Genomic DNA, 14,099 nt, shown 5'->3' on the forward strand with positions numbered 1-14,099 from the left:
ATAACGTTTTAAAAGACCGGTTTTTTTTTTACTTAGCCATACGTGCCTTCGATCAATTCAAACGGCTTTTGCCGAATGGCTGCAGCTGTCTACCAGGGGAAAATACGAACACGTCACCTCCCCTCCCCTCCCCCCTTGTGGTGGGCCTTTTCACCAACAAGACAGCCTTCACAGGGTGGTGGGAAGGGGAAGGAAAGAGGGGCAATAGGCAGGGGGGGGGGAAACAGAGAAATATGCATAGAAAACACGCAAAATGAAGGGATGCAGAGTTACGGCGAAGTGGAGGGGAGGAAGGGGAAGAAGAAAAGAAGGAGGCAAGTATGAACAAAAAAAAATGATCTCAGTGAAAGAGTAGAGTTCGCTTTTATGCCAATTGTCGAGGGAGATGGAGGGGGAGGGGGGGAAAAAAGCACCACATATTTTTTGCTACACACTATCACGCGCGCGGAGGCGCACGCGTCGACAAATGCACCAACGAAAAAAAAAAAAGAGAGCTTCCTGGGGCGAAAGTGGGAAGGGAGCACAGCCAAAAAAAGGGGAAATGAAAGTAGACACACACACACACACATATGTATATAATGTATCCTAATACGTGCACATCTAAATCAACCGCCGTACCAAAGGACGCACGTCCAGACAAATCTGGGGGGGGGGGAATCTGGGGTAAAAATACATATACATATATATATACAGGGCTTGTTTGATAGACGCATTGTAATGAACACACGTTCTGTCTCCCCCCCCCCCTCCCCCTCTACCCTCCCCCCGCCCTTTCTTTCTCCAGACGCAGAGAATTACACGAAGGGGAAACAGGGAGAAGAAAAAAAAAGATGGAAGAGGAGGGGAGGCAGCAGGTGCGCCCATGCGCGTTTTGGATGAGTATCCACATGGTTGGCCTTTCTTTCCACATGGTGTGTATGCGCGGTATCAAGACAGTGTACGATACAGTCAAACAAAAAAGAAGTGAAACGGAAGACTATTTTAATGAAAGAATACAATGCGTACATAAAGGCACCAAAAACGAATGAAGCGATAAACAACAAAAAAACAGAAAAACAGAGAAACAGAGAAACAGAGACTCACCCACCACATCCGTGAGAGGAGGAGGAATCGTTGAGCGCGCGCGAGAAAAAAAGAAAGACATGCCAGAGGAAAGAAACAAAGATACCTGGAGAGCGTAGAAGGAAGAAAACAATAACCTGTGAGCGGAGAAAAGTTCAAGCATATATTGATACATTTACATGCACATTATGCGCGTGTAGATCGACGAAGATGAACACATGTGCAGATATATACGGCTCTTTCGGGGGGGGGGAGATCGGGGAGATGGCGATACTGCAAAATTTAAAAAGAAGTACATAAGTGTGGGGACGAAGGAAGAGAACCAGGGAATCTGAGAAAGGGGGGCGGGAGGAACCGTAGCGCGTACACTACGCCCTCCCCCTACGTAGTCGTACAGTGCCCCCGACGTGTAGGGGGGTAAAGCAATTGAGGGGGAGGGGGCGTGTGGTCTGCTCTCTTTGTGTTCGTGTGCACAGGAGTGGGTGCGCTTTGCTTTTTTCTGTGCATGCATGCATGTGTATTGAAGGTGTCAATAACGACGTTCACATCCCATCGCCAATTCGTGCTTCTTTTCGTGTGGGAGGGGGGTACCAGAGAGAGAGAGACGCGGGGACGCTCGAGGACAAAAAAATAATAGAACAGCACCACGAACAAAATAAAATGTGATGAGGACCAAGCTTACAGACACGCATGACAGGTCCGACACCCCACCCCACCCCCATTCCCAACTTCAGCATTCACCACCACACAGACACCCCCCCATGCAGAGATGCACAAAGAATGAACACCAAAGGGGGAAAAAAACAGAATTTCTCCATCTGTGTGTGCAGGGGGGGGAGCAGGGCAGGTGTCTCCTTCGTAGCCCTCCTCCCCTTTTCTTTCATTCTCCTATGCCTTCTTCTTCGCTCCCTACTCAGCATATGTGTGCGGTGCTATAGATGACACACGTATGAACACACATAGAGGTACAGGAGCCACTTATGCAGAGATTTATCAAGAGGAAGAATGAAAGGGGCGTCGCTACAAACACTCGTTGCCTCCATTCATCTGGACAAAAAAATCGTGAAGGCATAACGAAAAAAAAAACTGAACGGTAAAGAGCAGGAGGAGATACACCTGGGAAAGCATGGGGAGACAAAAAAAAAATAGGCGTCCACACACGCAGGCAAACTACGGTATAGTCGCATCGAGAAAAGAGAGGAAGGGTAAAGACAAACAGCAGAAGAAGTAAAAATGGAAACACATATATACACTCATGTGTATGTGCATCTGTGGCTTCGCCAGGTATAGTGCGAGTGTGTACCATCTGCAAGCACCAGGGTAGTTGCCTCATGACGCAGATGAAGCAGCCGGGTACGGGAGGGGGGGGGGGTAAGCAATGATGAGATCACCCACATACCACTCTGTGTAGGGGAAAAAAAAGAGGGAGATGATGTGGTGAGGTGCAACAAGGGGGCACCCATAGGCAATCAATATAAAATAACGTCATGGGAAATCAAACAGAAAAACGTATTTTGAAAAAGAGAGGGCCGACTCCTGAACATAAAAACAAGTATACATAAAATACAACGAAAAAGAAAAAACAAAAACTACACAGTGTTGATTGAGCAAAAGGAAATTCTTTTGAGTCCACCGCCGTTGTTTATGCACACATATATTCGCATGGCGCACACAACCCACGAAGGAAAGATGGAAGAGAGAAAAAAAAACGCACTGTTCAGAGGAGGAGGGAGATATCAAAGCACCCGGAGGGGGGCCGTATATATATTTCAATATATATATATATATATGTATACATCCCAAGATGGAGGGGGAGGGGGCGGGGGGCGGAAGGACCACAGTGGGCATCAAGCGCAGATAGACACTTCGACAGGGGTTAGATAAATCTAAAAAAAAAGGGGGGGGTAAAACACTTGTTCAGAGTCACACATCGGAGCAAGTGAGGCACTCATGTCACCAAACGAAAAGGCGCACGCATGAACGAGCACGCGCCGCCGCATAGAGGGGAGGGGGGGGGGAGAGTGACGCGGGAAGAGTACTCACATCCACACACACAGAGGCATTAAGAAAGATAACACGAGGAGGGGGGGTGGGTGGGTTGGTGGTGAAGGTATACTCACCAGCGCACAGGAAAGAACAATTTATTTTTTTTTGGAAGAATAACAGAGGAGAAGTAATGCGAGGGTCGTATTCACAAAACACAAATTCCCAGTCGTGCATCACATTTGATAAAGGAGACACGCAAACACAGAGAGAGAGAGAGAGACGAGCGGAGATCGACACACAGTGGGTTCAAAGAAAAGCTTAGGATCATATAAACTACAAAAATGCATTAGAAATAGGAGTGGGAATGAAAAGATGATCGTGAAAGGTAAACCACAAACAAAAAAGAAGGGGTGAAATGCAAATGTGGGAAGGAGGAGACCTCGAGTGAGGGGGGAGGACGAAGCGCAGGAGGGGGGGATCACCGAGACAAAGCCAAAAAAAAACCCACGCTTTCTGTGTGATACGCGACCCAACCCCCCTTTTCCTCCTCCTCTGCCCCCCCCCCCACCCCACCCCCAGGGAAACAGCAAGGGAAATGCAGAGGAGAGAGAAAGATGCGAATATACATATATAAACACATTTCTCTTGAGCGTGTATGTGTGCGTGCTTGTCTGCACATACTGTTTCACTAGAATGCGAACAAGCAAAGCGCGAATTTAAAAAAAAAAAACATGAACACAAAAAAAAGAAGGGGTTGAGACAACACAAAAGTAACTAGTCAAGGCGTATGACAAACCATGGGTGAGACAGGCGCAGTGACGTCATCGTGTGTCTATATATATATATATATATATATAGGAAGGGAGATGTTTCTTTTTGATCCGTGACGGCACATACATGAGCACACAAACAAGCAAAAAAAAAAAAGAGACGGGCGAAATAGCAGGCCCATCTAAGCCAAAGAATTAAACATAAATATATATGTGTGTGTGTGTGTGTGTGTGTTGAAAGGAGGCCATGGCTGGGCAGGGCAATGGTGAGGTGCAAACAGCACAAGATGGAAAGAGAAGAACACAGTAGTGGTGAATAAGACCAGGGGATCGAAAATGTATATATTAACAAAAAAAAAGATAGAAACGAATGATCCTGCTAGAGTTGAGTTGAGAAAAGAGACAGGGGGACAGAGTCTCGCCCGCATCCCGTCACTCTAAGCTGGCCAGCACTACCGAACAAATCCTTCATTGGATGGTTCACCCGTTGAACTGCAACAGAAAAAGAACAGAGAGGCTCACACACACACACACACAAATGCCCGCGAACGCGCAACAAACGATTAAAAAAAAAAGAGAAACGAATAAGGGACGGGGGGGATTGGAGGAGCCCCCTGCCCCCTTCCAAAAAAAAAGAGAAAAAAGTGGGAGCTCAAAACAACGGGAAATGTATTGCGTGCGCGCACATGAGCGAAAAAAAGACACGAGGCTGCACGGTGGGAGGGGAAGGGGGAGAGGGGGAGAGGGGGAGAGGGGGGGGGGAAGAGATACAACGTAACTAACAAAACATTTCGTAACAGTACATAATCGAAGTAGGCCAAAACAAAAATAAAGTGAAGAGGAGCACCACATCGTGAGCAACGTGCACTAAAAACAAAAGAAACGCGCGTATCAGCACAAGAGGAAGAGAGTTGGGAAAGGGCCTGTCGTTCTCACGCACGCAAGCACACAGGGGGGGGGAGGGGGAAGGGGGGAGAGTGTGAGTGTATGATGCAAACACACCGAAAAAAAAACCTCCAACAAAACACGTGCGAGCCTATGCGGTGTACGTGGATGGTGGGCACCTGGCATCTCCCTGACCGGGTGGGGGGACAAGAAGAGAGAGCAAAGGAAACCGACGAAGAAATACACACGGCATAATAAAAAAAATCTACAAGGACGCTTTGCTGCGTCTCTCACTGCCCCCTCCGCCTGTCACTCGCCCATCCCTCGTCTGGGAAATGCAACTGGGGTGGAAGGGAGGGAAGGGAGTGAGGGGCATTACAAGCATACAGAAGCAAACGCACGTAAAACTACAAACCTGCAAAAAAAAAAAAGACTCGTAACAAAAAGAGAGTGGGGGAGAAAAAACACGCAAAAAAAGAAGGGATGCACTACTGCAAAGCACTTGAAAGACCCATTGGTCAGACGACAGAGAAAAGAGCAAAATATTAAGACGGGAGAAGTGGAAGGGAGGAGAAAAAGGGGATAAGGGAGGGAGGGAGGGAGGGGGGGGGGAAGAGCCTCCCCAAAAATAAGAGATGACGCTAAAACGAGGTGCCGTGAAGTCCGTAGTGGAAGAAAAAAAATATGCGAAGAAGAAACGACGTGGGTGAAGGAGTGGCAGAGTGCGGGTGGGTGTGAGCGGGGGGCGGGGGGCGGGGGTATGCATAAACGACAAAAATATGCAGGCCACAAAACTGCTCAACACACAAACAGGAGGCCCAGAAAAGAGAGCGGGCACCCTGAGCTATAAGCGGACTTGCTTACACACTCGCGCAGACACCAACAGACATACATGTACATATATATACATATATATACGTGGGTATGTTCATGAAGGTGCAGTCGAAGATCGTGGGTCACATGTGTTATACCGGCAGAACAGTCCGGGACAAGGAGGGGGACGAAGACAGATCAACGACACCCGACTTTTGTTTTTCTACAAGTTGTGCCTTCTCCCCTCCACTGTCACACTGTCAACCACACTTGCACTCGCCTTCTCCCCACTATTCTTCATCCTCGGACACTGTTAGGGTGCTCAAAGTACGCTTTCATTGCGGCTTGTGAAGCAAGCCGCGCCATGCACCTGCACACAGACATCGATTCGCAGGTGCAAGAGACACACAATGGAACGAGCTAAAGTCACAATGGCTGCACCTACGCGGCTGCAACTAGAATTTGAACGTGAAAGGGAAAAAAGCGAAGAAAATAGTGGGCTAACAGCCAAAACTAGCAAAACGAAAAAAACACGCGGGGCAATGAGAAACAAAAAAAAAAGGTGATATTCGTGAGACCACAGCGTCGCGGAGCGGCTGAGGTCATGATAAGGGGATGAAGGAGAGCTGCTTAGCGATGGCGTTCCCATGTGCACAAAAACCCTCCCTATGAAGAGAGCACACATTTCACACAAGACTGTTCGGAGGAGGAAGCTGCACGAGACACGAGATGGTTCGTTTTTCATATTTGTTTAATATTTCTTTGGGAGGGAGGGGAGAGACTTCAAAAATAACTTTAAAAAATTAAAATAATTACAAGCCAATAAATACATGTGTATATATGTATATATGTATATGAAACAAGAATACGCGGAATATAATAAAAATAGTAAAGGATAACATGTATACATCACGGTAGAGGCAAAAAAAAACGGCAACAGCAGCAATGGAGTGAAAAAAAAAGAAAAAGTAAAAAAAAAGGGGGAAAGCAGCCCGTAGGTACACATGAACACACACACCAACGCAGATACGCACACACACACATATATATATACATATTTATATGCATGCGGGTCCCCCACCCACTCACTATGGAAATGAGGTGTGCTGCAAAGTCATTCATGCATATTTCGAATTGAGAAAAGAAATGTGCACCTTGAAAGAAGAAAGGTTCGGATCTGCAGAGTTTACGAAAAGAGAAGGTTCGGTGTGAGTAGAGGGAAGAGCAGTAAAAGGCCACGTCTTTTTTTCTTCCCTCTCTATAATAAAACCCCCTTTTTTGTTGTTTCTTTTTATATATATATATACACATATCGTAATACAACCGCTTACTCAGAGAACCTCAAGCCATTCACGTGCGTGGTGGCTCAATACTGCGCTCGGGTGTGGATGAGGCGCATACTGTACGGGTTGTTACGGTACCGCACCGGCCCCGAGGAGCCCCTGCTCAACGTGGTGTACTGACAGGCGCTGTTTACGACCATAGTCTGGGGGTACTGCGCGCACCGCCACATGGCCGCGGGGATTGCCCTGTGTTGCGAGTCATCCGTCCAACCTGCTGCTTGGGTGCCCGCATCCACAGCCGGCCAGCCCTCTGTGTCCATGCTCGCCTGCTCTACACTATACGCGACTCCAGGCAAGGGATAAGACGCCCTGAGAGGGGCTGCTAGAGCAGCGGCAGAGACAGCCGTCAATCTCTGGTGCTCCAAGCGCACCTTCCCGGCTGGGACCACACTGTATTGGGCATCGCCAGCCTGGTACGCGTTGCACTCACCGCTGGCAGATCTGCTGGCGTACTCTTGGAAGGCCTCTGAGGATGCCGCGGACGGAATGGGATCGATGTGAGGGTCGTACGCACCTGTGGGGCCTCCGCAGTTGTACCCCACATGCAAGTCAGAGCTCAGGTGGTGGGCACAACAAGAAGCGCCGTCGTGGTCCATGGACAAGGAATGCGGCCCACACGGCTTCGCCTGGACGTGCGTGGTATGCACAGGGGTGGAGAAGGTGTTTGGGTGGCCCCTTATCGCTGACACGGGTGGGGGGCTGCGGCAGAGGTGTGCTCTGTGGAATGAGGCGTCCGCAACGTGGCGAGACAGCGTCTGCCCAAAGGAGCCAGCGGCGTGGTAGGGCGAAGTTGGAGCAGACATGGTGGTACCCGGGATCGTCACGCAGGGCGCACTGATTTCTCTCGCATCCATGGAGAACGCCTGGGGCTGCAGCACGCGCCGAACGTGCATCTGCTTTGACTGCCTCGCAGCCGCAGTGAAGGTTGGCGCTGCTCGGCTTTGCTGTGGAGCCAATGGTGACATGGTCGAGGATAAGACGGATGGCGAACAGGGTGTTGCATTCGAGGCAGGAGGCAACGGGGCCGTGGGGGATACGGCAACACTGGGCTGCTGCAAAGTCCGCCTTGGTGCCGGGATGTCGTATCCCAAGTGCACCGAACTCCACGCAGAGTACGGCGGCGTTGACGACAGACTGTCCGGCTTAGGCGATACGTTGGCGTTCAAGCACTTCGCTGACAGGACCGGTGGCAGGGTTGGTCGCGGGGGGTGGTTGAGAGCTCTGCTGCACCGCTGTGGCGCCGACACCTGAGACTGGTGACTGTCGTGGTCATGTCCGCCCGCGCCCGCGAGGGATGTGGGCTCAGTGCCGCTGTATGTGCTGGTGCCCTCGCGCAGGGATGCACACGGGACCCACGAAGCAGCATCTGCATTGGCAGCCGCTGCGTTGTGGTGACGCCGGGCACTTCGAGAGCTGTTATCCTCCGCTAGCTTAGCCATCAGTGGCACCCAGTTGCAGCTGTCGAACGGTGTCGTGTTGTGAATCGCTCGGCACGCCCGCATCGCCGCCCCGGGGTCGGCGAAGGTAACAAAGCAGATGATGGTCTCATGATCCCCAGACGGAAAGCTGGACGCCTCTACCTGTTGCCCCTCAGAGCCTTCCGAGGGTGCCTGCTTCAAGCGCCGCCCTCGTCCGGCGGAGAAACCGGATGAAGGGTCATACGTGTCACTGTGAAGCGAAATGTCGCTCACGTCTCCAAATCGACTGACGAACAGCTTCATCTCCGCCTGTGTGATGCTGGCCGGCAAATTCCGAATGAAGAGCTTGCGCACCTGCTGGCACCGCTCGCCGTAAAGACCGCCATCGTGCTTGTTCTGAGCCCACTGCGTTACCACCTCTGGCATTGTAGGTGTAGTGGGCGAGGATGTTGGGCGGAGGCGCAGGAAAGCACGGGCACGCAAGGCGTCCCTGTGGCCTTCGAACTGGACAAACCCGGTCTCCTTGGAAACACCGGTCTTCACGTTGAGCATTACCTTTGCGGATACAACGCGACCGAAGTTCTCGAACATCGCGTGTAGATCGACATCCTTGAAGGTGGGTGGGAGCTTCGAGACAAATATGTTGCGATCGCTGCGACCCGGTTCCAGAGGAAATGTGTTCACTGCCCACTCCCAATTGCTGGGGTCATCCAGAAAGTTCTGGAAGTCAGCCACGTTGCCAGAGATCTGCATTGGAGCCAAAGCTCCGCCGCTGGATTCACTCATCGGACGCTCCGAACAGGAAGAGTTTGTCAGGCCTGCTGATGGTATGCGGGTCGTAACCTGGTTGGTAGAAGAAAAGGAGTTACACGGGCTGTGCGTCTGCGACGCCATGCTTCCGGCGCCATGTTTCGTGACAGTATTCTCTGCCATCTTTGACACGGTGGCGCTTGACGGAAAAAAGGGGGGGACACGGTGAGGGACCAGACAAGGGCGAGCAGGAAGTACTCACGCACTCACACGAACACGTTACAACGCAGGTGGACAGGTAGAAATATATGTATAAATATATATATATGTATATGAGTGAAGCAAAGAGGCGAAAGTCTCAAATAAACACGAAATGGCCGAGGAACAAAGGAAGAGAAAGAGGGGAGGGACAACAACGGCGTGTGTGTGTGTGTGTGTGTGTACGTACACGCGGGGAAGTGGAGAGTTGCCTCTCGTATTTGTAGACGAAGTACGCACCCAAATAGGAGGTAAAAAAGTGGGATGAAAAAAAAACGAGAAGGGGGAAGACAGAAGAACAAATAACAGAAAGAAGTGATGATAGCGGAGGTGTGAAAAAAAAAAACGTGGAGAGAGACAAACGAGGCCGGTGAAAAAAAAAACAGAGGGTGAAAAATAATACGAATAACACACACGAACACAATAAAAATAAGGTAATGGAAGAGAGTCACGAGAGGGAGAAGTTCGAGGGGGGAGGGAGAGAGGGAGGGAGAGGGAGGGGGGGGATGGAGGGAGGGTAAAGGGAAGAGAAAAAGAGAGAACGGAAGCGGGGGGTATGCACAAATATCACGTGAGGAAAACTCGAAACTTTGAGGAAAAGACGGGGGGATAGAAAAGTCACTGCAAGGAAAGGGAGAGGGAGGGAAAAAAAGGGGGTACAACGCGTGCGCGCGCGCGGACACGCTCAATACACGGCGGGGTTTGAGCGAATTGCACGCACTCGCACAAAACTTTATGTCGTTGTTTTCTTCCTTTTGTATTCTCTCCTGTGCTTTTTTTTTCTGCTTTGGTCGGGTCTCGCTTCGTCTTGTTTTCGCCTCGCAAGTTTGACCTCTCTGTGCCTTGTGAGGACCTCTTTTCTGTTGTTGTTGTTGCCTCGAAATGTGTTCCCTAACTTCTTTGGACGCGCCCCCGTTGTTCCGTCCGTGTCCGTTTCCCTAAGTGATTTGCCGCTTGCTGATAGAGTGAATAGATTCGAGCAAGTAAGAAGGGGGTGGAGGGGGGAAGGCGGCGGCCAAAGACACTAATATCCTTCAGGTAGGGGTAGGGGCAGGGGGTACGAGAGCAAACGGGAGGAAGTGCAAATCAGTTGCGTCTTCAAAGCACGACACCTGGAAGGAAACGGTCAGAGTTACAGACCGCCGCGGGAGGGAGTCCACGAGAGAGAGGAGGGGGAGCTCGTGATAAGACCGGATCTTTCCTTACCAGCAAAACACACACACACACAAAGAGCGAGCCCGCGTACGTGCGTCACAGAAAATCGGAGTTCAGAACAGAGGAAGAAAAAGTGTGCCTCACACAACGACGCAAACTCTCTACGTTGTGTAATGTGCCTAGTGAAACGTTTTTGTGTCGGAGCCCTCGTTACTGTTGCTCGTTTCTTTCTCTGTTTCTCTATTTTGCTTTTTTGTTTCCACAGCCGCTGGGTTATTGTTCAGCCATGCAAAGCGATGCGGCAGCGTCGATCTTTCGAAGCGTGTTTAGCAGAGGAAGTGGGGGAGACCCGGCAGTTTACCTCGCTCGGGGGGCGGGGGGGGCGGGGGGCGTTGTGACGTGCCAAATACAACCAAAACGAAAGACTGTCTGTTTTTTTTTCTGTTTCTTGTTCAATAAAAAAAAAGAGGGAGAGGAGCTGTGCGCGAAGTGCTGCGAAGAGATAGGTCAGTCAGAATGTGTAGTGTACCACATGTGGGGGTGTTGTGATCGCGGGGAAATTAGCTCTGGTTGTGTGTGTGTGTGTGTGTGTGTGTGTGTTGTGTGTGTGGAAGGGTGAGGGTGAGGGTGAGGGGGGGGGGGCAAGGTCGAGGAGCGGTCGAGCAGTCAGAAAGGGGTGAGAAAGAAGGTGGCTAAAGCAGGGAGAGGAAAGACGTCATGTGAAAGAGCGCGATGAGTACCGATACGTCGAGACAGGCGCACGGATAAGCGGGATCGATATGCCCCGCCTCCCTCGCCACTCCCATGTTTTTTTCTCGTGTCGGTTGCACCACCCATTTGAAGCACGAATGCTGTCTCTAGTGCGCGGTGTTTAAATGAGGTGTAGAGGTCTGATGGCCTTCTTTCCGTATCAAAAGAAGGTGGGCTCCGAGCGAGCAAACGTAAATCTTGAAGACAACAACAAGACGAGAAACAACGAGAACTACAGACGAGAGAGGGGGTGGGGGGCGCCGTTAGCACAAAAAGAAAAAGTATAGACACATGTATATACACATGCACCGGAGGTAGAAAGCCTCTCCACACCCTTTTCTGCCTTGAGTTCTCGTGTCTTTCTTCTCTCCCCCCCCACCCCCCCCAACCACCACCACCACCATGACCACCGATTTTGATGTTTTTTTTTAAGCAGCATTGGATTAGTTTACTGTTATTTCTTTTTTGTTTGTTTGTTTGCTGTGGTTCGAAAGGCACTCTCCCCCTTTTAAAAAAAAAAATAGATGTCAACATCATTGTGGAATGATGTAGAGAACAAAAAGAAGGTGAACGGTGTGAAAAGGAGGACGAGAACAAAAACAAAACGAAAAAGATGCGCTCAGACAACGCATTACACGTCAAAGCACCAAAAAAAAAGTACCCGCGCCTGCCTGGCGCCAAGTGCGGTCATGGATACACGACAAGTCTGCTGAGATCCCCCTGCTGACTCTCCCTCACATAAAATGAACGGTCCGACGCGCTGCCTGGGAGGTGGACGACCGCTTCAGCTCCTCCACCTCAACCTCCTTGTAAGTATGCTTGAGGGCACTCTTCGCTTGCCGACGCTCGCGCTGGGCAATCTTGACAGCCTGCCGGCGCATCTTCTTTTCCTCCTTTGTTTCGTCCTTGCGACGAACTGTGAGTAAAACATCACTGCCTACTTGCGCACCGTTCGCACATGCATACCCCTCGCTGTCACTGTCAGATGTCGACTCACGCACTTGTACGACCTTGGTGCCCTTCCTGGCAAGGGGGCTGTCGGTTGTGGCAGGAGCGCCACCGGTGCTGCTACTCGGGGCAGCCCCTGGGCTAGTGATGCTCCCTTTCGCCACTGTCGTGGGGAGCGTGTCGGTGCCGCCCTGACGCTGGCGACTGCTGCCCTCAGCATGTGACTCTGCCCATACGCCATCGCGACGCGATATTGGCGTACTCTTCACCCGACGGGCCTGTGCCGAGCGACGCGGGGCCTGAATCACGTTAGGCTGATTGTGATAGGTTGAGTGCGCGCTGACGGCAGTCTCGCAGTCCAGTCGATCCGCCTTTGATTTCACCTCCATGACGACAAGCCCCTCCTCCTCCTCCTCCTCAGAGGGGCTGTCTTCCTTTGGGGCGAAGGCCGGGGAAGCCGCTGGGTCTGATGAGGGCGCCACTGCGCCCGCGTTAACCGCGGCGTTGCAGTGAGTCACACGCATGCGCGCGGCTCGGCGGATCTCCTCCGTACCCTTCTGGAATTCCTCCACGAAGCGCTGCTGCTTTTCCGGCAGGATTGTCGTCATGTACACACCGCGTGCGTCAGAGTCGAAAGCGCCGACGTGGTGTGAGAGGTACTTCAGCTGCTGAATGAGGCCTTTGTTTTTGTGCGGCTCTGCCGTCTCCACGTCCACGCCAGCCCTGCCCGCCACGAATTCTTCCAAAGCAGTCATATAGTTGTCCACGGGCAGCGCGCCATGCGTACGTGGGTCATCGACGTAGGCGTCGTTCAGTCGCGCGTCGGCATCGAACTCGCGCATCATTTCCGTGAACTGCCGGTCCAATGCCCGCTGGCTGGTGTCATGAACAGGGTACACCGTTCCATCGGCCGCGTGAGTGCGGCTTAGCCCACCCTCTTCACCATCCACGGCTGCAGCGACGCGGCGTCGCCGTGCCGTACCCCGTTGGCGTGAGGCCTTGATGGCTGCCTTCTCCTCGTCTGTCAGCAACCGCCACATCTCGGCATCCCCATCGTCCAACGCGTCCCAGTCATCGCCGTCCACCATGGAGTCGCTGCCGCTTTCGTCACCCTCACCAACGCCGCCGCCGCCAAAGACGAGCTGGCGCAGAAAGTCGTCCGTGACCTCGCACTCTACCTCATCATCGAAGAGCTTTTCCTCTTGCTCTTCTTCTTCAACAACTACGTCGCTCGGAGAAGCGGCAGCCGCCGAAGGATAGCTAGACACTAACGCGGGAGGTGGAGCAGAGCTGGGCGACATCTCGGCTTTCTGGAGTGGCTCTTGAGGATGTGAAACCTCTGCCTCCTCCTCTTCCTCCTCCTCCTCCCAGTCCCCTTCGATCCATTCGCCCTCCTCTTCTTCCTCGCCGTTGTATTCGCCCTCATACTCTCCCCCCTCTACATGCTCCTCGTAGTCGTCATACACCCCACCGGCTTCGTCCTCGCCTTCGAGACGGCGACCCCGCCGGCGCTCATCGTTGAATTCGGCGTTCGCGGCGACGGCGTACATATTGAATTGACGCCGAGCTGCATTGTCGTCTTCTTGTGGAGCAGCTGCGCTCTGGTGTTGGCGATAGAACTCTGCCTCGCTCACCCACAAAGGGCCCTGGTCCTCGCCATTACTTTCTCCATAGGAGCGAGGCACCAGCTTGTACGTGGTGCCCTTATTGCGGGGTTTCTTTATGCGCGGCATCCCTCTGTCACGCTGAGTAGGCTGGTGTAGCTGTGTGTGTGGGTGGGTGGGTGGGTTTGGGTGTGAGGATGGTCAATTTTCTTGTTCGTGTGTGTGTGTGTGTGTGGGGGGGGGGGGAGAGGGAGGGAGGGAGGGAGAAGGTCAGGCCGGGAAATAGCGTGCCGATGAGTTAGGGCGCTGCAGAAATCATCGCAGCACCAAAACACGGGGATTACACAGTTCACTGCT

General features: G+C 51.9%; 2 protein-coding genes across 2 annotated transcripts; both read right to left on the reverse strand.

Annotated features, from left to right (window-relative positions):
- Positions 1-6,882: 6,882 nt before the first annotated feature.
- JKF63_00527 (uncharacterized protein) lies at positions 6,883-9,210 on the reverse strand (the record flags this gene model as incomplete). The annotated part of the gene is made up of 1 exon (XM_067896578.1): positions 6,883-9,210. One exon carries the CDS (start codon positions 9,208-9,210, stop codon positions 6,883-6,885), a length of 2,328 nt encoding a protein of 775 aa, XP_067752735.1.
- Positions 9,211-11,924: 2,714 nt separating this feature from the next.
- JKF63_00528 (uncharacterized protein) lies at positions 11,925-13,871 on the reverse strand (the record flags this gene model as incomplete). The annotated part of the gene is made up of 1 exon (XM_067896579.1): positions 11,925-13,871. The coding sequence occupies one exon, from the start codon at positions 13,869-13,871 to the stop codon at positions 11,925-11,927; it is 1,947 nt and encodes a 648-aa protein (XP_067752736.1).
- Positions 13,872-14,099: the final 228 nt, after the last annotated feature.

This window comes from Porcisia hertigi, chromosome 36, assembly GCF_017918235.1.
Source record: "Porcisia hertigi strain C119 chromosome 36, whole genome shotgun sequence".
In the NCBI taxonomy this organism is placed as follows: Eukaryota; Euglenozoa; class Kinetoplastea; order Trypanosomatida; family Trypanosomatidae; genus Porcisia; species Porcisia hertigi.